Genomic DNA, 20,512 nt, shown 5'->3' with positions numbered 1-20,512 from the left:
AATATGCTTTCAGATAATATTTCTGTCTATATATCTGTAGATAGATAAATGGGTAAGCAGGGATAATTAGGAGTATACAACTGATAGATCAGTGGTTTAGGCTTCAGATTATAACTGACATTACTTAGCTAACATTACTATAGTGTGTTGGGCTTTAATTCTTTTTACTGAGTATCTCTGAGGATATTTGATTTGAGACTTGGAGTATTCAAATTAGCTGTCTAATTTTGTAGCAGTCTCCATGGACTGACTTATGTAAGCCTAGGAATTCTGCGGGTGGCCACATGGCTCTTGTTAGGAGTTGGACAAGGCCTGACAGTCTTGTATGTGATGAGTGCTGACCATAGAGAGCACCTGTAGAGTCTGCATCACTCCAGCATGCTGTCAGTAGGTCAGGAAAAGCGAGCATGATCATAGGGCATTTTGTTCATTGCACTTTGGTTTTACCTGAGATGTGCAGCTGGCACAGTGGGTGTAGTTTCACTCTCTACTTATTTCTTAGTTACAGCTATCTATGATAGAGGATGGAAAGCTAAGGTTGGGATTTTATTATAGGTATTAAGTATCTGTACTTCTTTTGGCAGGGGAAGCAAGTGGGTTGATACACATAATACCACAGAACAAAGATTTATAGTTAGGCAATTGAGACCAACTATTAAAGGAAGAAAAGGGCCAGGCAAGGTGGCTCACACTTGTAATCCCAGCACTTTGGGAGGCGGAGGCGGGTGGATCACGAGGTCAGGAGATCGAGACCATCCTGGCTAACAAGGTGAAACCCCGTCTCTACTAAAAAAATACAAAAAATTAGCTGGGCCTGGTGGCAGGTGTCTGTAGTCCCACTACTCGGGAGGCTGAGGCAGGAGAATGGCGTGAAGCCAAGATCGTGCTACTGCACTCCAGCCTGGGCGACAGAGTGAGACTCCATCTCAAAAAAGGGAAGAAAAGTTGGTTTGAGGAAGAATAAAGTAAAAAATAGTCTAATTTTAGGATTTTGATTCTGATATTTGAATGTAACCTGAAATTTTGAATGTGTTTGAATGTATTTTGAAGGTAACCTAAATTTTGATAAAACATTTAACCTGCTAATAAATTCATTGGGTACATGTCTTGTGACTAGTATAGTATGTTCTTTACTATCATAATTTAGTAGTTATAGCATTTGATATACTTTAAGGTACTTTAGGTAGAATTTTTAAATATATATTGACATAATTATATAAAGGACATACTCTGTATCGTATATAGTTCCATTTTTAGAATCTGTTAGTATGTTTTCCTGTATTCCAAGTTGTTGACTCAGTTATTTTTAATTAGTATTCTGTAAGCCAATTCAGTCATTTCTTAAATGATTATTATTTTTTAAAAAGTTTTGTGAGGCACCATTTAAGAAAATGAAAATATCAAGTCTTAGATTTATGAGACAATAAGAAATATATTTTTATCATGTTATTTATCAGTCTTTTTCTAAATAACTAAGTGATGATTCCTTGGTATATATTTTAGGTTTAAAATCCAGAGGTTGTTTTGAAATATTTTCTAATTTGTTAAAGGAGCTTGTTTTGAAATTTGGATGATAGCCTAAGTATATTGATTGGTTGTTTTTAAATTTGAAGTTAAATGATAATTTTAAAGGTAGAGTAGCCATATATAACTCAGTTTATTAGCAAGAAAATATCAGTTTAAGATACTGAAGTCAAATTAGTTTTAGTTCTGAAGTACACAAGAAAGCAGACATTTGGGAGCTTCGGTTACAGTGCTAGTACCACCTAGCATTGTAATACTGGTGTTCCCTGGATTTGAGTGGTGATGTGTGATATGCTGTGAGGATGTACATGGTAGTTTTGGCCCCTGTAGAGTTCATATCTTCAAATGGCCTTGGCTCTTACCATTCCTGTATACATAAAAATAGTATAAATTATTACTCTTGAAGTTGAGATTCTTTAGTTTGTCCTATATTTTTATTAAGTTTCTGACATGAATTTGGAAATTTAGAATCCTTATTCAGTTTACTTATCCTGGAAAACTTTAATATGTGAGATGAGATTTTGATGAAGTCTTAAATATTCTGTCTTAACTGTTGACAGGGTGGTAAATATAAAGTCATGAGGATTAAAATATTGACTAGTTCAGCTCTGTGCTTGCAGTTTTTCCCCACTCTAAGATCATATTGTATTGGGACCACTAAAACTGAGCAAGAAGGAATAAACTAGGAAAACAGATGATGTCCTGTTGTTGGTGAAATACTGTATCTTTGAAGACATTGATATTTTTTTTCATGAAGCTCATTGTCACCAAGTATGGAACTCTAAATTGATGTTGCTTTTTGTTTCAGCATCAAAGCTGGACGACTCCTCTCCTGCATTCCATATCAGCTGTACACCAAGCAGTCCAGTGTGCAGAAGGGTCTCAGCTTTAATCCTGTATGCAGACCTGAGGATCCTGTGCCAGGTCCAAGCAATATAGCCAAACAGTTCAACAACAGGGTGTAAGTTTGTCTAGTTGGGGATTACTGCAAAGCTGGGTTTTTTTTTGGTTTTTTTTTTTTTTTTTTTTTTTAAGACGGAGTTTTGCTCTTGTTGCCCAGGCTGGAGTGCAATGGTACAATCTAGGCTCATTACCACCTCTGCCTCCAAGGTTCAAGTGATTATCCTGCCTCAGCCTCCCCCATTACTGGCGTGTACCACCACACCTAGCTAATTTTTGTATTTTTAGTAGAAATGGAGTTTCACCGTCTTGGCCAGGCTGGTCTCAAACTCCTAACCTTGTGATCTACCCTCCGCGACCTCCCAAAGTGCTGAGGTTACAGGCATGAGCCACCATGCCTGGCCGCAAAGCTGGTTTTTATCAGTGAGCATGGCCCCTGCTCTGTTACAGACAGAAGCAGATACGAACCCTGGCTATTCATTTATAATGAATATGTTGAAATATATGTGTATGAGTGTCTTATCTAAAAATGAATTATTTTTATGAAAATTTCATTCATGTAAGTAAGATTTTACATTCATACTAGTTTCTCACCTTAAGCTAGTGGATCTTAATTGTTAGTTTTTTCGTGGATTTTCATGAAAGTAATTATTTCCTCACAAGTATTTTGTATTGCTTTCTCAAAAACTGAACTAACTGCACCAGCTATATTTTTGTTGTGTTCCATGCATAAAAAGACAATGAAAATGTTAACACTTCTGGGTGATTTTTGAAAAATTCAAAATTCATAACTACAATTCTAAATATGTAAATATATAAGTGGAAGTTTAGTTGGTGACCCTTGGTTATAGAATTGAGAGTGAATCTAGACTTTATTCCGTGTGGCTGCTTTTTTTTTTTTTTTAATATTGATAAAAGCTTTAGTTGCAACCCTGGATAAATTGGTTTCACAATTAATTGGTGGGTTGCCTTACCTTGTATATCAAGTGGTTCATTTTTGTTAGCCTTCTCTTTATTAAATTGCTTGCTTTGGGAGTTGGATATATTTTTTTTTTCCGAAAAGACCAGGAGTCTAATTAATCTGAGAGGATCCAGTATCATTGCCTTCTGTAATTTTTGTTGTCATTTGTTATTTAACTTGTACTCACAAATGTATTCAAATATTTTTCATGTTACCTATAGCTTTTAATTTTTCTAATGTGGTATCAAGGTATATAGCAAATAATACCAGAAAACCTTTTCACAGAATACATAGCTTTATCTTTCTCTTCTTACCCACATTAATAAAAGTAGAAAATAGATATGTTTTTTCAAGATCTTCTTTGTGACACTTTTAGGAAGAAATTACCTATTAGATTTTACTTCTTAATACATTTATGCCATTGCCTAAGAAATGTAGCTCTACCCATGATATTTCCAGTACAGCTACTTTGCAAATGTCCATTTGTCTAGGCTGAGAAACTATATAGTACAGGAAGAATGTATGTTAACAGTGTATTTTCCTGCCAGTATATGGATTTCTGTTGGATGTGTTGCTATAATGCATGTAAAGGATCTTAATGTTTTTGACACAAAACTAGATGTAAGACTTTCTGACGTACATCACTTTTGTTGTTTTCTGGGGTTTTTTGGAGGGTATATTCAGTACATTTTGTACATTTCTTTGAAATGCTCCTCTGTGACATTTTGCTCCCTTGCATTCTCTTTATCTCAAGAGGCTTTCTCTGCATGTGACAAATTAGGTTTTCTTTTTTTCTTCTTTTAATCATATCCAGTTTGTCTTTTTCCCCGTCACTGGCATGATCATCTGTGAGGATGGCGTCTACTCAGAATTGCCTGTCACATTCCATGTGATGTTTAGCCAGGGCCTGAGCTAACCCTGAAATGGGTGATCATCCAGCTTGTGGAGATTTTCTGTGTAGTCAGGCTCTCATTACTGAGAAACCAAGTTGGTATTAGGATGAGGGACTTTTGGTGGAACCTGGTAATACTGTGGTAATTTCACCTGTGGCTTACTACTCTGTAGGGTAGCCCTACATCTGGAGCCTGCACTGTAATTGAATTAGTGCTATGGACATTTGGACATTTCTAAGTAGAATGAATTACTGCTTTGTAATTCAGGTTTTTGTTTTTGTTACTTAGATGATTGTTGTGAATGCATTTCTAAACAAACGTCTAGAGGAGCCAGGATGTGACTTTAGCATAACATATGTCATAGGTTCTACATTTATAAAGCTGTCATCAGGAAACTTGGTCCATGTTGCCTTGTACCACCCTGGCATCTAAATGTGCATTTCTTAAAATGAAGTGCAATTTCCCTTGTTAATAAGGCAAGTGTCCTCATTTTTCTGGGTGTAAATTTTACTGAATTACCCCCACACATTGACATGGCTTTACTTTTTGTCTACTTGTGCAACAATTAGCTCATTAATAGGTTAATCAATATAGTCACTTTTTTTTCTACTGAAACTAGCTGGCTTCATACTGGATTTAATGTGTCGAATAGTACCTTCCATAGAAACTAAAACTAGGAATAAGAATTCAAGTAAGGTTTTAAAATCCATTTTTGTGAAAGTTATTTGTAGTATATTAATTCAGCAGATATTTATTGACCATGTAGTAAATGCCAAGCACTGTGCTTCAGAACTGGATATTTAGAGCTTATAGATTCCAATGAATTCTTTATGGAAAAAATAATTGAAAAGTTTTTTGGGTTTTTCTTCAGCCATGAGAAATATTCTATTTTATTTCTTCTTTGGTACTATCTGAAGTGAAAATAAAAAACAAACAAAAAACACCTAAAGGGCTGTTAATATTCTAGAATTTTTCTAGTTACCTTGCTACTTTTGCAAAGAATGATCTTTTGTCAAATCAGAATATAAAGTTTGTGGTTTAATTTTCAGGGTTTTTTTTCATTGTCAATATTCGATATAAGAATTTCCTGGCTGGGCGAGGTGGCTCAAGCCTGTAATCCCAGCACTTTGGGAGGTCAAGGCAGGCGGATCACAAGGTCAGGAGATCGAGACCATCCTGGCTAACACGCTGAAACCCCGTCTCTACTAAAAATACAGAAAGAAATTAGCCCAGCATGGTGGCGGCGCCTGTAGTCTCAGCTACTCCGGAGGCTGAGGCAGGAGAATGGCGTGAACCTGGGAAGCCGTGCTTGCAGCGAATTGAGATTGTGCCACTGCACTCCAGCCTGGGCAACAGAGTGAGACCCCGTCTCAAAAAAAAAAAAAAGTTTCCTGTTTCTAAAGAGAGAAATACCAAAGTGTGTACCACTAAGAAAATGTTGAAATGAAAAAATTGTTTTAACCTAAAAGTCAGACAGTATTAACTTAAATTTTTTTTCCTGCTTTAGAAATCACATCGTTAAGAAGATTGAAGCAGAAAATGAAGTCAAAGTCAATGGCATGAACAGTTGGAATGAAGAAGACGAAAATAATGATTTTAGTTTTGTGGATCTGGAACAGACCTCTCCGGGAAGGAAACAGAATGGAATTCCTCATCCCAGAGGCAGCACTGCCATTTTTAATGGACACACTTCTAGCTCTAATGGTGCCTTAAAGACACAGGATTGCTTGGTGCCCATGGTCAACAGTGTTGCCAGCAGGCTTTCTCCAGCCTCTTCCCAGGAGGAGGATAAGGCTGAGAAGAGCAGCACTGATTTCAGAGACTGCACTCTGCAGCAGTTGCAGCAAAGCACCAGAAACACAGATGCTTTGCGGAATCCACACAGAACTAATTCTTTCTCATTATCACCTTTGCACAGTAACACTAAAATCAATGGTGCTCACCACTCCACTGTTCAGGGGCCTTCAAGCACAAAAAGCACTTCTTCAGTATCTACTCTTAGCAAGGCAGCACCTTCAGTGCCATCCAAGCCTTCAGACTGCAATTTTATTTCAAACTTCTATTCTCATTCAAGACTGCATCACATATCAACGTGGAAGTGTGAATTGACTGAGTTTGTCAATACCCTACAAAGACAAAGTAATGGTATCTTTCCAGGAAGGGAAAAGTTAAAAAAAATGAAAACAGGCAGGTCTGCACTTGTTGTAACTGACACAGGTAGATACTTACTAAAATTGTTTTCTTAAGAAACAGTCACGCTTGATCATTTTGCTCTTACGCTATTATTGGTATTTCCGGTCAATATGAAGTTTTCATAATATAAAAGTCTCAGAATGTCAAGTCATGTAATCTACAGTAAGCATAACATTATAGAAAGCTTATTTATTAAAATGTTTTTAAAACAATTAGATTTAATTGTGGCTGACTGAAAATTTTCAGAGAATTTAAACAGTAAGATGGTTGGGATTCTGAGCATTCATTCCTCATGTAGACCTTATCGGTTGGTGAAGTTTTGAACTGTGTTAATGTAACATCTATCCAGTGCTTAAACCCCTGTAAGAATGCAATTGGTTTGATAAGAGGAATTGTTAAATTTCTAGAAGCTTGCATCATAATGATTTTTTAAATCAGTTTTGACATAGAGCTGTTATAATTAACAGTGGTAAACTTTCAGTGAGGTTATTTGACATCTAAGTGCATTGGTTCATTGTATTTTGAATTTTAATACTTTTCTTGTTATCAAAAACAAATGCAAACACAGTAGCAGACTGTGTTTCTGTGCCAGTCATAAATTAGTATCTGGTTTGAAGTTTTAGTTCCTTTTACAGATTATAGGATTTTTTTATGGGGAGAGACCTCAGAGATTAATACTATCCTTTAATTTATAGCTGTGGAAACTGAGGTATAGAGAGAAGCTCATGGTTCTGTCCTAGAAAGTGATAGAGACTCTATGTGGGGTGTTTTCTGTTACGTTTTACTGAGTTTGATGTGTTCCTACGTACTTTTAGTCAAAAAATGCTGTTTGGTATTTAGGAAATATTTCAGAATAATATAGATACTAGATTATCCTTACATCATGTCTTGGCCTTGTTACCTGAAGGTTATTTAATTCTGAATGCTTCAGAGAACTATGATTAATTAGTTCTATGAATGGGAATAAAATGAGAAATTTTGTTATTGTGTGAAAGCATTTGGTAGATATTTGGCTTACACATTCTGTACTACTTGAATGTTTAAAAGCATTATTTTGAGTTGCTTGCATTATGTTTATGTGATACTTTGAAAAATACTTCTATACAGCAGAATTGTGATTATTTTATGAATCATTTGAGATAATACAGAGGGCAGTAAGGAAGTACGTGGCTTTGGAGTTAGATAGTTTAGCATGAATCTGAATCCTTACTCTGCCACTCTTATGCTGCAGGACTATGGACAAGTTAGTTCACCTCTCTGAGTCTTAGTTTTCTTTGTGAACAGAAGTGATAGATAGTCCACGATGTTTGCCTCATGGGGTTGTGAGCTTAAGAATACATGAGCAGGCTGGGCACGGTGGCTCATGCCTGTAATTCCCACACTTGGGGAGGCTGAGGCAGGAGGATTGCTTGAGCCCAGGAGTTCAAGACCAACCTGGGCAACACAGTGAGACCCTGTTTCTATCAAAAAGAAAAAAAAAAATTAGCTGGGCGTGGTGGCACGGGCCTGTGGTCCCAGCTACTTGGAAGGCTGAGGCGGGAGGATTGTTTGAGCCCTGGAGGTTGAGGCTGCAGATTCCACCACTGCACTTCAGATGGGGCAACACAGTGAGACCCTATCTCAAAAAAAAAAAAAAGTGGGGAGAACTAGGTACATGCTATCTATCGCAGGCACAGTTTGGTAAATGGAGTGGTCCAAAACTGCTAGGGGATATCTGTTTTTGGAAGCCTATTATAAAGACTAACCCTCAGTACTAATATTTTCAAGCCTGAGAAAAACTCCTTTATGAGATCAGAACTTTTTACAAGCTCAGGGTTCTTATTTCCAGAACTTGTGTATCTTAGAGGACCAGAGGAAAAGGCTAAGGATGAGACTGATAATAGAGGAAAGCTCTGCTTGTGCCTGGATTAGGGTTAAAGTGACCCTGATGAATCTCATTGTAGCTCAGGATGATTAGAAGCTTTTGTCCTTAGGTGAGGACACTCACCTTTATATCCTTAAATGTGGTCTATGTCATTCAGCTCTGATCTTTAATAGTATTTAATGGCATAAGGGTAAAAATTTACAGATTTATGTTTTATAGACTGTTTTTCAAGTACTTAGAACAGCAACATGGTAGTTTTAAGGCTCAGAAATCAGACTGCTTGGGACAGAATCACAGCTCAACCACTTAATAATAGGCTGTGTGACTTAAACTTTTAGTCTACAGAATGGAGATGATATGGTTACCTACCTCATAGTTGTGAGAATTTAAATAAATACATACATGTAAACCTCTTAACAGCAGTGCCTGACACCTACCAAGCACTGGATAATAGTAGCCATTTTTATTGTTGTTATTTTATCCAGGCGTGTTTATAGATTGCATGGAATAATGATCATCAAGATAAGTTTTACTTAGCTTCATGTAACTAAATGTATGCCAACACCTTTGTATTTTTATAAAATAATCAGCACAATGAAATAATTTTAAGATGTACTTTTTGACAAACTAGAGACTTAATTAAATTGGGCTTCTCTTGAGGTGATAGCAATAATCTGTAGTCATTTCTGGTTTTTTAAAAAGACTCCATTCTGGGTGAAGCATGTTTTAAATATAGTTTGTAAAATTAACTAGACCTGATGTTTTAAATAATAAAAATTAGCTTGGGGTTTGAATGCTGTCTTTTTCCTTCTAGGAGATATGTCAGTATTGAATTCTCCCAGACATCAGAGCTGTATAATGCATGTTGATATGGATTGCTTCTTTGTGTCAGTGGGTATACGAAATAGACCAGATCTCAAAGGTCTGTATTCTTGCTTATGTTTTAAGAAAATTGATATATTGTTGTAAATACATATTCAAAGAGTTTACAAAATCTTTTTTTAAAAAATTGTGATTTTTCTTGGGAAAATCAGTTTTTCCAAATTTTCTGTATTCAGTTATCAAGGAAGGTATAGGGGAAATTAGAGTTTTTCTTTCTCCCTGTAGAGATCTTCGGGGAGCAATATTCATCTTCACCTGAAGGATATGTCATCGAAGACTAATGTAGGCAGGGTCTATATTGGGCATTTTCTAAATTTGTATCTGTATTCCTTGTTAATGAATGGAAATTTTATGGTGGCTCTTGTCTGTGAGACTTGGGTCATTATGCTTTCTCTTTTGAGCAAATAACTTGATTAACTGTCTTGATGCCCATGAACATCCCAGCGTTTTGATTGTAGGATAATTTTGCATTATTGAATATTGCTAAAATATGTGAAGTCGTGTGGACAGTCTTTGTCTTAGTGAAATTGCAGATATTTGTGAACTAGTTAGTACTTTGAAAAGCATACATTCTGGGTTTTCCAGTGTTTGCCTCTGTCTGAAAGAGACAACTTAGTGTTTTCTTCCCTTAAATAAGGAATCACTGTGGCACAGAAGCTGCTGTGTTAAAACCAGGACTTTATTTTTGTCATGGGTAGTGGTTCCTCAGCTCTGAAAGGAGTTATTAGAATGTTAAATAATTGATTTTCATAGAGTAACTTTTTAATGCATTGTTGATTTTATTTATTGGTCCTCAAAATAATGCATTCAGTAAATACATATTTATCCATGCTGTTGCTTTACAAAGTTAGTCATCTTGTAACTTAACACACATACAAAAGGAAATGATACAGGAAAGTAAGTTTATACTAAAGCAAAAATTGAGGGGCTGTATGCTCATGTTTGATAATGTGGTAGGTCAGATTGTGATTCCGATGTGTATGTATTTAGTTTCTGTTGCTGTAAAATTGAGAGAGAAGTATAGATGTTAACTCTAGAAATACAAAAAAAGTATACTTAGTTTTTCTTTCCCCACCACTTAATGTCTGAATTTAGAGTCTTGAGTTGCCTGTTTTCTACAATACGAAATCAAACAAAAACCCTGGAAGGCTGAGTTGACTACTGCTTTCAGGCTGAAAAAATGTATCAGAATGGTCACAAATAATTGGCTTTTTTGGAGGTGCTGAGAAACTTAGATGACATTTACATGGTGATTGATAGTCTTTAAAGTATTAGCTTCTTTAAGGATTAATGTCATAAGTAAAGGTAAAGGAAAAAAAGGCATGTTTTAAAAATCATTTGAAAAATTTTTGCTGACATGTTGTTAACATTCTTATACCCATATGCAGAAATAATTTAATATTTTCCTCACAGGCAAACCAGTGGCTGTTACAAGTAACAGAGGCACAGGAAGGGCACCTTTACGTCCTGGCGCTAACCCCCAGCTGGAGTGGCAGTATTACCAGAATAAAATCCTGAAAGGCAAAGCAGGTACACATGAGCTGTCTCTGAAGTCTCAGTGCTCCTGTGGACGGCTTCTGGGTTTTGCTGTCGGCGTGGTTGTTACAGAAATGAGAGCAGAGTTGTAGCAATTAGCTTTTTCATTCAGGGCTTTTAAGGATTTCAACTGTTAGGTTGTATTGAATTGGAGGGTGACATTTTCCTGAAAGAGAGAGTGAAGAATGTTTTACAAGATATGATTGATTTGCTTTGTATAAATGTAGATTGGGGATAAAAATCATGGGCATAATTGAAAGAAGCCTCTGTCTATTGTGAGAGTTAATTACTGGTCATTTGGTTATTGCATCACAGTAAGAATGTTAAAGTTTGTGTTGCTCAAGATATTTGTATGAGGAAGTAGGATAACAAACAGTAGAACTTTTAATTTATTGGAATTAAAAGTGAACACCAGTAATCATTCTCCACATCCTTTAGTGAACCTATTTGTTATGAGATATAACCTTGTTGCCTCTCTTGACTTTTTAATTTTGGATATTATTAAGCAAAATTATAAGTTGTACTAGTCATGATACTTATTAAGATTTTCATGTGTCTATTACTTTCTTCCCCTGAGTAAATTCGCTGAGAAATGTTTTCTTAGAAATTAAATTTTTTAAATAATTGATTCGTTTTCTCATGGTTGTTTTGCAAAGCCAAAGAGAATTTTTTTAATTAGTTTCTCAGAAATATATTACCCAGAAAGTAGTCAGAAGTTAGATATGCAGTGAAATGGAAAGCATGCAGTTTAGTTTTACTGCAGTTATTTCAGTGCCCTTGTTGTCAGTTATAAAACGTTGGGCTTACTTGTCACAATGACTCCAATGAAATTAAGGCAAAAGGAAAGCCAGCGAACATCTCTGAGGACCGTTTTTGGGATTATAGTCTTTTTGTTGGTTTTGATCATCTGTTTATGTGGTCTTAAGTATGAAAGAACATAATTTTAGATACATGTTTACGCTTTGTGTGTACATTTATTTCCAAGTTTTATAAATGTTTTCTTGGTGTTTAAATCTTTGCAGAGATTTTTGAGATTCTAGAATTTTGTGTGTCATGAGTAGGTGTGGAGTAGCTGTTACTGAACTTGACATTTAGTTGTATTATGGTATAGGTAGTTTTAAGTATTGGTAGTATGGTTTTTGTGGTAGGTTGGTTTTTCTTTTTGTATTTTCTATGTGCTATTAAACAGGTGAAATCTTAAGTTCTAGAAAATAAGAAATAAATAGCTTAAGGAAGTATACAATACTTGTCATATATTAGGCGTTTATGAAATACTAAAGAAGGTTGAAAGAAGAGAAACCACCATGTATATACGTGCAGTAGCATCTTCAGTGCTCAGAGTCTCTCTGGTGGGTGGTCTTGCTACACACGTCCTTCTGTCGGCAGTCTACATTTAAAATTTTCACCTTGACAAGCGCACATTCCTTAGGAGTAGCAGAGAGCTAGTTCTCTTTTGTCTTTTCTTCTGTTACAGACAATCTTACTATAAATGGTTTATTAACACAATACTGTCATTGGTTACTTAATTGTCTTCATCAGTTTAGTCACCTAATTTTTACAACATTTTAATGACCTTCTATAATCACATCCCCTTCACATCTAAATGTGGGTGGTAAACCAGAAGGGAAGTATTAGGAGAAATAGTTAAATTTCACTTGCCATTGAAAACTGTCAAAAGGAGATTGTCCCGTCACTAGAAAAGGTGATATGACAGTTTGTATTTTATACTCTTACTTTAACTTGATGCCATTTACTTTTATATGCTAAGCCTTTTCATGCATTAGGAGCTCACCAGATTATTTGCTACATATAAAATGAATAGATTATTATAAAATTTGATTACAACTAAGCTTGTGCTCAGAACTTTTTTCAATGCTTTTGTTCCTCTTTGCTTGTTATTCCCTGATCTTTCTTTCTCTGGGTCATTATCAGACATGGCACCAAATAGAAGAATATTGAGGATCAGTTTAGGAATTAGAATCTTTGGCTTCTGTGCACTAGCTTTGAAAAAAAAAAAAAAAAGATCAGTCTAATGTTTGGCTTATATGTCTAGACAACGTATTAGGACAAATAGCATCCTTAGTCCTTTTTGAAACTTTAGTTTCTTAGTTGTCATATCCAAAAGCTCTTTAATTAGACCAGTGCAACCAGGGTATCTCATCCATCCATGACTTCTTTTGGAGGCTGCTTCCTGAGCAATACTCAGTAGTGGCACTTCTCATTGATGATCTCATTGTTTGGAACAATTTATGCTCCAAATTTCATGGTTGGGGCCTTTTACCCCTTCCTGGATTTCCAGGATACAGATGTTTTCTATCCCATCGACAGCTTCAGTTTTCATTCTAAAGAACAACAGTTTTAAAAATCGTATTAGTCATAGATTTATTCTCAGCGATTTCTTTTTCACAGACTTGGGTCCTGGCCTCTGATTTCTCCAACCGTTCCTCCACATTCTCCATGTGCCCGTCTAGTTTGTCAAGTTTTGATGAGCAGTTCTCTACTTTGCCCTCCAGTGAGGACAGTGTGTCCCTGCATTTCCCTGAATCTCACATGAAGCAACTCACTCCGCTCGTGGAGGGACCCACGCATTCTGCTGCACTGTGGAACAGGTCAGCCAGCCCAATGGAGAGGAACATGATGGTGCTGCCTCTCAGGCCAGGGCATTGGGGGCGCATGGACCACAGAGACTGTTCTCTCCTCAAGCATAAGTTTTCTGTTATTTTCAAGACAGTGTCTTAGATAACTAGCCCTTCAGATATCAAAGTCAGGTAATTCTCCAACTTGTAAGGCATAACTCATGGTTACACCATGGTTACAAGACGGTTGTGGCTGTTCAAGCTTCAGCACTCCTTTTTTTGGGGTCTAGTAGCACCCTCTGTTGAAGAGTGATACTGACAGTCCTGAAATTCTTACAGTTTTTCAGCTTAGATGAATGGACTATTAAAATTTATATTTAGCCTTTTAAAACCGTCCAGAAACACTGGGTAGTCTGCTTGGGATTCTGTCTTTAATTTGTAATAGTATAGCTAGCATATGTTACTCATATGTCAGAAACTATAGCTCACATTACACACTCAGCTGTTTTGAAGCAAGTAGGATTTGACCCCACTGAGATGCCAATCAGTTTGATTTGCATTTATGCTGTGTATATATGGTTGCTGAAATCCAGAAATGCTTGTATGGGTTGCATAGTTAGATGAAAGATGTTGATGATTACTAGTCAAACCAGGAAGAGTTGTTTAAGCCCATGAAGCCAGAGACTTTGCCAGTTTTCCTGGTGGTGCATTAACTTGGCTGACTTTTCACAGAACAGTAAGTCTGAAATAAACAGAAGAGAAATGCTGGGTTTGTTAGTTATGTATTGTTACAGTGTACTCACAATAGATTTGTCTGGAATAGCTGAAGTGATATATTTTGGCTTTGTTTTACTAATGGTATTTTTGTTTATAATAGTAGAGATGTGGCTGAGATTGTGGTTTTAGAATGTGGTTTTTTTTTTTTTTTTTTTTTTTTAAACAGCATACTCTTCTTGGAACCTAATAGTAGTATCCCAAGAGACCTACGATGAAGTTGTGTTTTAATTTATTTCTTAATTACTAGTGAAGCTAAAGGTGGCAAAGGAAGTAAAGTGGCATGCAGCCAGTAGGCTCTCCAGAGTGTGTGCTTTTGTATTCTTGTGTAAAGTTGTACGTTTGGTTCGGATGTTAAGACATGTTGGTAAGCCACACTGAGCTCCAGCTGTGTTTTCTAAAGCATCGATACTCTGATCACACTTGAATGTTTTTAATTGAACATGCGTTATTAAACCAAAATACAATTACCTGTAGCAGGGGATAATGTGACGTCTGTTCAAAAGAAAAAGCTTGAATTCAGAATGAAACCTCTTCATGGTTTGTGACCTACTAAATTATTGTTTGATCAGATAGATGGTAGGAATTTCATGTTTGTTGTACACGTTAATTAGCTTTAAGTTTTGCAGATCTTTTAGGAAACAGCAACGAATATTCAGAGAAATTCATATTTTTCATTAACTTTTCCCCATTACCGAGAGCTGTACAGTCCTTGTAAGGTTATAGGAGGGAGTTCATCTCCCTGATCACTTCTCATCCATGTCCACCTCAAGGGACTGTGTTATAGGATATTCTATATTTATCTTCTGGTGTATTTAAAAAAAACAACTCCCAGGACACTTTGAATTTATTATAAGTTTTTATCTGCTGATGAAGAATATAATGGAAGCAAACCATTTTAGAGTTACAGAGTTTTCTTTTATTAGATAAGGAGATAATGCCAATAGAGATAACTGTATTTGGAATTTACTAAACATTTTTATATGAAAGTAATGGAAAACAAATTTCTTGAAAAAGTTACGGAAAATCAGTTTATAACAAATAACCATTAATTTTTTTTAAATTTTTAAAGCAGATATACCAGATTCATCACTGTGGGAGAATCCAGATTCTGCACAAGCAAATGGAATTGATTCTGTTTTGTCAAAGGCTGAAATTGCATCTTGTAGTTATGAGGCCAGGTATGTAGAAGTTATGTGTTATAATTCTTAATGAACAATTTGGCTAATTATTTTTATATAATTTTTTGAACTGTAATCTTTTGAAGTGGATTCAGACCTGCCAGTCAGGCCAGTGATTTAAACGTTACAGACGTGTTATGGAAATAAATGGTTTCAGCCTTAAATCATTTCATTTATGCCCCCCACAACCCCTCACCAGTGCTAGATAACTTTAAACAAACAGCTTAGTAGTTCCCTGATGAGAACCAATAGGTCCTGTAGTAGGAACCAAAAGACATTGGGGATTGTCATTTTTATTGTCTTTTGAAGCATGAAATAAAAGAATTAGATTGTTTTTGAATGGAAGAGGACTTTAATATTTATTTACTCTAATCTTTTGTTTTTATTGCTAAGAAAAATCTCTTGTAATCCATTCTTCCTGATACTCAGTTTTTTTTTTTAATGTTAAAACCCAATTGCCTATTCAATTGTAAGTAATTTAATTATTAACATTCTTAATATCTCTTCACTTAAAAGTGGTAATAGTGTTGTCAGCTTGTTAGCACCAACTTTTTGAATAGGTGTTTATGTTATAGTGATCTGAAACCATAATTATAATTGGCTGTTTCAGTATAGGAAGAAACACACACACATATATATATATTCCTCATAATTTAAAAAATCTTTTTGAAATAATTGGAATAGTTGTAAAAGTAGAGGGAGTAATAATTAAAGAGAAGTCTTAATTTTTTTTTTTCCCTGTCGACCAAACAGACATTTTTACCTGTATAACACAGCAAGCCCTTACACATAGCTGGCAAGTGTTAAAGTATTCAATAATTTCAAAACGAAACAGTCTTAGATCAGTTACATTTTTTTTTTTTTTTTTGAGACAAGTCTCGCTCTGTCGCCCAGGCTGGAGTGCAGTGGCACCATCTCAGCTCATTGCAAGCTCTGCCTCCTGGGTTCACGCCATTCCCCTGCCTCAGCCTCTCTAGTAGCTGGGACTACAGGTGCCCGCCACCACGCCCAGCTAATTTTTTTGTATTTTTTTAGTAGAGATGGGGTTTCACCTCGTTAGCCAGGATGGTCTCGATCTCCTGGCCTAGTGATCCACCCGCCTCAGCCTCCCAAAGTGCTGGGATTACAGGCGTGAGTCACCACGCCCGGCCCAGTTACATCTTCTTAATCTTGATTCAAAATTGTGGCTATTCAAGCATCTAATCTGAAGAAAAGATATTTGAGCTCAGCATCGTCTAATCATAATAGTTTTTTTTTTAAATTTGCTAATTTTTTTTAAAGTATATTTAAGTAAAAGCATTAAGTTTAAACATGCATGCTTATATTTTAAATTGTTTTCCATTCATGACATGCCAAACTTTTCCTCCCAGGCTAACTTTGCCTTTCTCATTGACAGAATTATGTTTTAATGGTTTTCATTGTCACTTGATGCTGTGGCCAAGGAATTGAAACTCACTTTAAATGATAATTAAATACAAATACGTTTTGAACTGTTATACTGCTTTTTATTAGCACAGGCACTCTAGAGCTGAGTTTATGTAGTCTCTTTTTTCCTACTAAGTTATTGAATGGTGGCCTGGACTTCAGATGGCTAGAGTGTTACGTGCAGTATGTGGAGGGTGTGATGAAGCCCAGAAATAGTCTCAGTCCTTGAATTTCGCTAGTTGGTAAAATGCAAGCTCCGTTTACCCTTGCTAGACTGCCTCTGCAGGGTCTCCCTTTACACCTTCATACCCGGTCCCCACCAAGATGAATGCTGGCTGGGAAGCAGGACTGCCTCCAGCTGAAAGTGTCACCAGCTCTGGTGGCTTTGGACTCCAGGAGCCACCATTGTGTCTAGGCACTAGGCTTCTCTTGGGTCTTTGGATGGTGCATTTGTATTTATCCATGGACGGTGACTGTCAAGCTTCATGCCTTGCAAAATAATTGGGGTGACAGTATATGAGGACAGAATATAGTGAGCCATTCAAGTGCCACTTAAGTGCAGATGTTTAAGATGCATAAAGTGATGAAAATGAATTTAACTTGAAGAAAAAAAGTGCAACCATGAGTTTTTTGTCCCTTAATTGTAATTTTCTGTTTTCTAGAAGACTATTCCTAGTGAAAGTTTCTAGAAAATAGTTTCTGGATACTTGTTTTGTGGCCATCCAACAGGTTATATTTTCCTTTTCTGAGGAAAATTTTTTTAACAGGTACAAGTAGTTGCATAAGACAAATGTTTCTGAGTTTGGAGTGGGGGCTAGATTGTGGGGATGATCTGCTCAGTTTTATGCACTCGTGAGTTTTCACTATACATAGCCTAATAACGGGGCCAGCAAAGGATAGAATGTGAATATGAAATGGTAGAAATACAAGGTAGAATGTGTATATGTGGGTCACAGTTTGCACTGCTGTTAGTAGTTGGCCTATACTTACAGTAGAGAGCAAACTTTGTATGGAATAAATGAGAAGAAGGCAGATTGTACATGAATAGGTAATGATACACAGGTATCCTAGAATCATAGATTTTTAAAGTCAAATAATTTCTAAACCCCGTTTTCACGTGCTTTTGTAAGGACCCCTACCTTTCTTACTTTATGGATGTATTTTAGTATGTAGAATGGACAGCGACAGTGGTTTGATGGCAATTTTTTTTTTCTTCCTGGAGACGAAGTCTTGCTCTGTTGCCCAGGCTGGAGTGCAGTGGTCCTTTCTTGGCTCACTGCAACCCCTGCTTCCCGGGTTGAAGCAATTCTCCTGCCTCAGCCTCCCGAGTAGCTGGGATTACAGGCTCCCGCCACCACGCCTAGCTAATTTTTGTATTTTTAGTAGAGGTGGGGTTTCACCATCTTGGCCAGGGTGGTCTTGAACTCCTGACCTCGTGATCCGCTCGCCTTGGCCTCCCAAAGTGCTGGGATTAACAGGCGTGAGCCACCGCACCCGGCCAGCAAGTTTTTAATATTGTTGAATCCAACACCAAATACAGCTGTCTGAACAAAGCATATTGCCAGACAGAATATGTCCTCTGTGCTTTGAACGTGGGAATAAGCTGTTTTTGCAGCATACACTTAACGAAGTTTTGGTAATTTGTCCTGCATGGGATTTTAGTTGTAATAGATGAGTCATGGTAATGAAGAGTCACTTTGGACTTTCTTGTAATTGTCTTTACTCATTTATTTTCTATGGAACAAACCTCATTTCCCAGCCATCTTCAAGGTATTTGGCTTCCCTTAGTATGGCAAACCTAAGGCAAGCCAAAGGAAAAAGGTTTTCCTTTTTTGTTTTTAACTTCCTTATAGTGTCTAATGGCTTTTAAACAGTTTTCTCTGGGTACATTTTACATGAGTACCTAAGTAGATGTACCATACTTTACTAAGTAATGTGCCTCGGAAAATTTTTGCATAAATAAATGTTTTGAAAATGAAAATATTGTAAATATAAGAACATGATCTTTACAGGGATTATAAACACATTTCTTTTTCTTTCTTTTTTTGAGACAGTTTCACTCTTGTTGCCCAGGCTGAGGTACAGTGGCACAATCTTGGCTCACTGCAACCTCCACCTCCCAGGTTCAAGCAATTCTCCTGCCTCAGCCTCCTGAGTAGCTGGGATTACAGGTGCACGCCACCACGCCCAGCTAGTTTTTTTTGTATTTTTAGTAGAAACAGGGTTTCACCATGTTGGCCAGGCTGGTCTCAAACTCCTGACCTCAGGTATCCATCCACCTTGGCCTCCCAAAGTGCTGGGATTACAGGCGTGTGCCATCACGCCTGGACTATAAACATATTTGGTTTTTTTTTTGAGATGGAGTTTTGCTCTTGTTGCCCAGGCTGGAGTGCAATGGCATGATCTCGGCTCACCGCAACCTCCACCTCCCAGGTTCAAGCGATTCTCCTGCCTCAGCCTCCCGAGTAGCTGGGATTACAGGCATGCGCCACCACTCCTGGCTAATTTTTAATTTTTATTAGAGATGGGGTTTCTCCATGTTGATCAGGGTGTTCTCGAACTCCTGACCTCAGGTGATCTGCCCACCTCAGCCTCCCAAAGTGCTGGGATTACAGGCGTGAGCCACCGTGCCTGGACTTATAAACACATTTTTAAAAAATGAGTTATCTTTAATTTGTAAACTCAGCTTTTACATGTTGAATCTATATATCTGGCATAATTATTACCTGAAGTTTACCCTTTTCAACACTAGACCTTTTTTCTGCTTTGTTTCTGATAATGTTTCTAAACTATTTTATGTTTCTCTATATATGTCTAAACTGTTAGGTATTTACTTTCCTGCATTAGTGGACAAAGCTTGTTGACCACAGGCCATCTTTTCTAGGCGAGTGCGGGCTTGTCCCCATGGACATCATGGAGTTTGCTTTATTTGCCATCCTGTACCCAGCACCTCGCTGAGTCCTCGACACATTAACAATTGTTCTCTTGACGACTCTGTCATTTACCTTCCACTTAGGTATTTCTTATCTACTAGGGACTTAGCACTGAGGCCATTTATAATATTACTATTTTTAGAAACATAAAAAGTGCATGTGATTTTGCATCTACCGCTGAGTCTCTTGGAGGACTCTTCCTTCTTGGCTCTCAGAGTCTGAATGTTGGGAGGGTGCCAGAGGCCTGTGAGTAATTGGCGATTGTTTGTATATATGTTTCTTAAAACGGGGAACGTCTTCATGCTGTGTAGTTAGTAAATATTTATTGAACAGATACATCAAATGACCATTATCGTATTACATAATAATATGTAATTTAGTGAAACATTGCTTTATTATTTTGCTTATTTTTACTCTAATTTTTTTCTTTACTGAGTGATAAAATAGAATTTTACTAATTATATATAGTTCCATAATTATAGTTTTGTGGTGAATGCTCCAAATATCAAAGGTAATGTGGGGCACTGAGACACACAGATTTAAAATTTACCATTTTCAATTAGGTCCCTCAAAGTTCTGGAACCCTGGCTCCTGCCCAGAGTGATGTCCTACCATGTACAATGCTGTTGGCATCTCAACCACTGTGGAGCCACTTCAGGAGCATGGAATTGGTCAATTGGGAATTGGGTGGTAATAGGATGAGTACATTTTGTCTGTTTGTCACATAGCACTGTTTTGTGTAGTTCTTTTGTTTATATTCTTTGTCTTTGGGGGATGAACCCTGGCCAAACTGTGCCATGTATTAGGGGAAGAAAACCTCTTTTTGACAGCATATTCCTGCTCTGTGGTGGTTGTGATATCACCAGCATA

General features: G+C 36.9%; 1 protein-coding gene across 50 annotated transcripts in view; it reads left to right on the top strand.

Moving 5' to 3' along the window:
• REV1 (REV1 DNA directed polymerase) overlaps nucleotides 1–20,512 on the top strand; it is an 88,831-nt gene that overhangs the window by 44,959 nt on the left and 23,360 nt on the right. For 11 of the 50 annotated variants that reach the window (XR_012421943.1, XR_012421948.1, XR_012421942.1 and 8 more), the window contains 5 exons: nucleotides 2,333–2,485; nucleotides 5,786–6,495; nucleotides 9,150–9,257; nucleotides 10,631–10,747; nucleotides 15,179–15,284. Coding sequence is in view for 36 of the 50 variants with exons in the window: in XM_074011069.1 (XP_073867170.1) it covers nucleotides 2,333–2,485; nucleotides 5,786–6,495; nucleotides 9,150–9,257; nucleotides 10,631–10,747; nucleotides 15,179–15,284 (1,194 nt within the window). In the remaining 14 variants the exon portion in view is untranslated. Of the gene's footprint in view, nucleotides 1–2,332; nucleotides 2,486–5,785; nucleotides 6,496–9,149; nucleotides 9,258–10,630; nucleotides 10,748–15,175; nucleotides 15,285–20,205; nucleotides 20,333–20,512 lie in introns of all 50 variants that reach the window. The other 39 variants (XR_012421941.1, XR_012421947.1, XR_012421940.1 and 36 more) reach the window with 11 other exon arrangements.

The sequence above is a fragment of the Macaca fascicularis genome, chromosome 13, assembly GCF_037993035.2.
Source record: "Macaca fascicularis isolate 582-1 chromosome 13, T2T-MFA8v1.1".
In the NCBI taxonomy this organism is placed as follows: Eukaryota; Metazoa; Chordata; class Mammalia; order Primates; family Cercopithecidae; genus Macaca; species Macaca fascicularis.
Note: the sequence above shows the minus strand (reverse complement) of the source record. Positions and strands in the feature narration are given on the sequence as shown.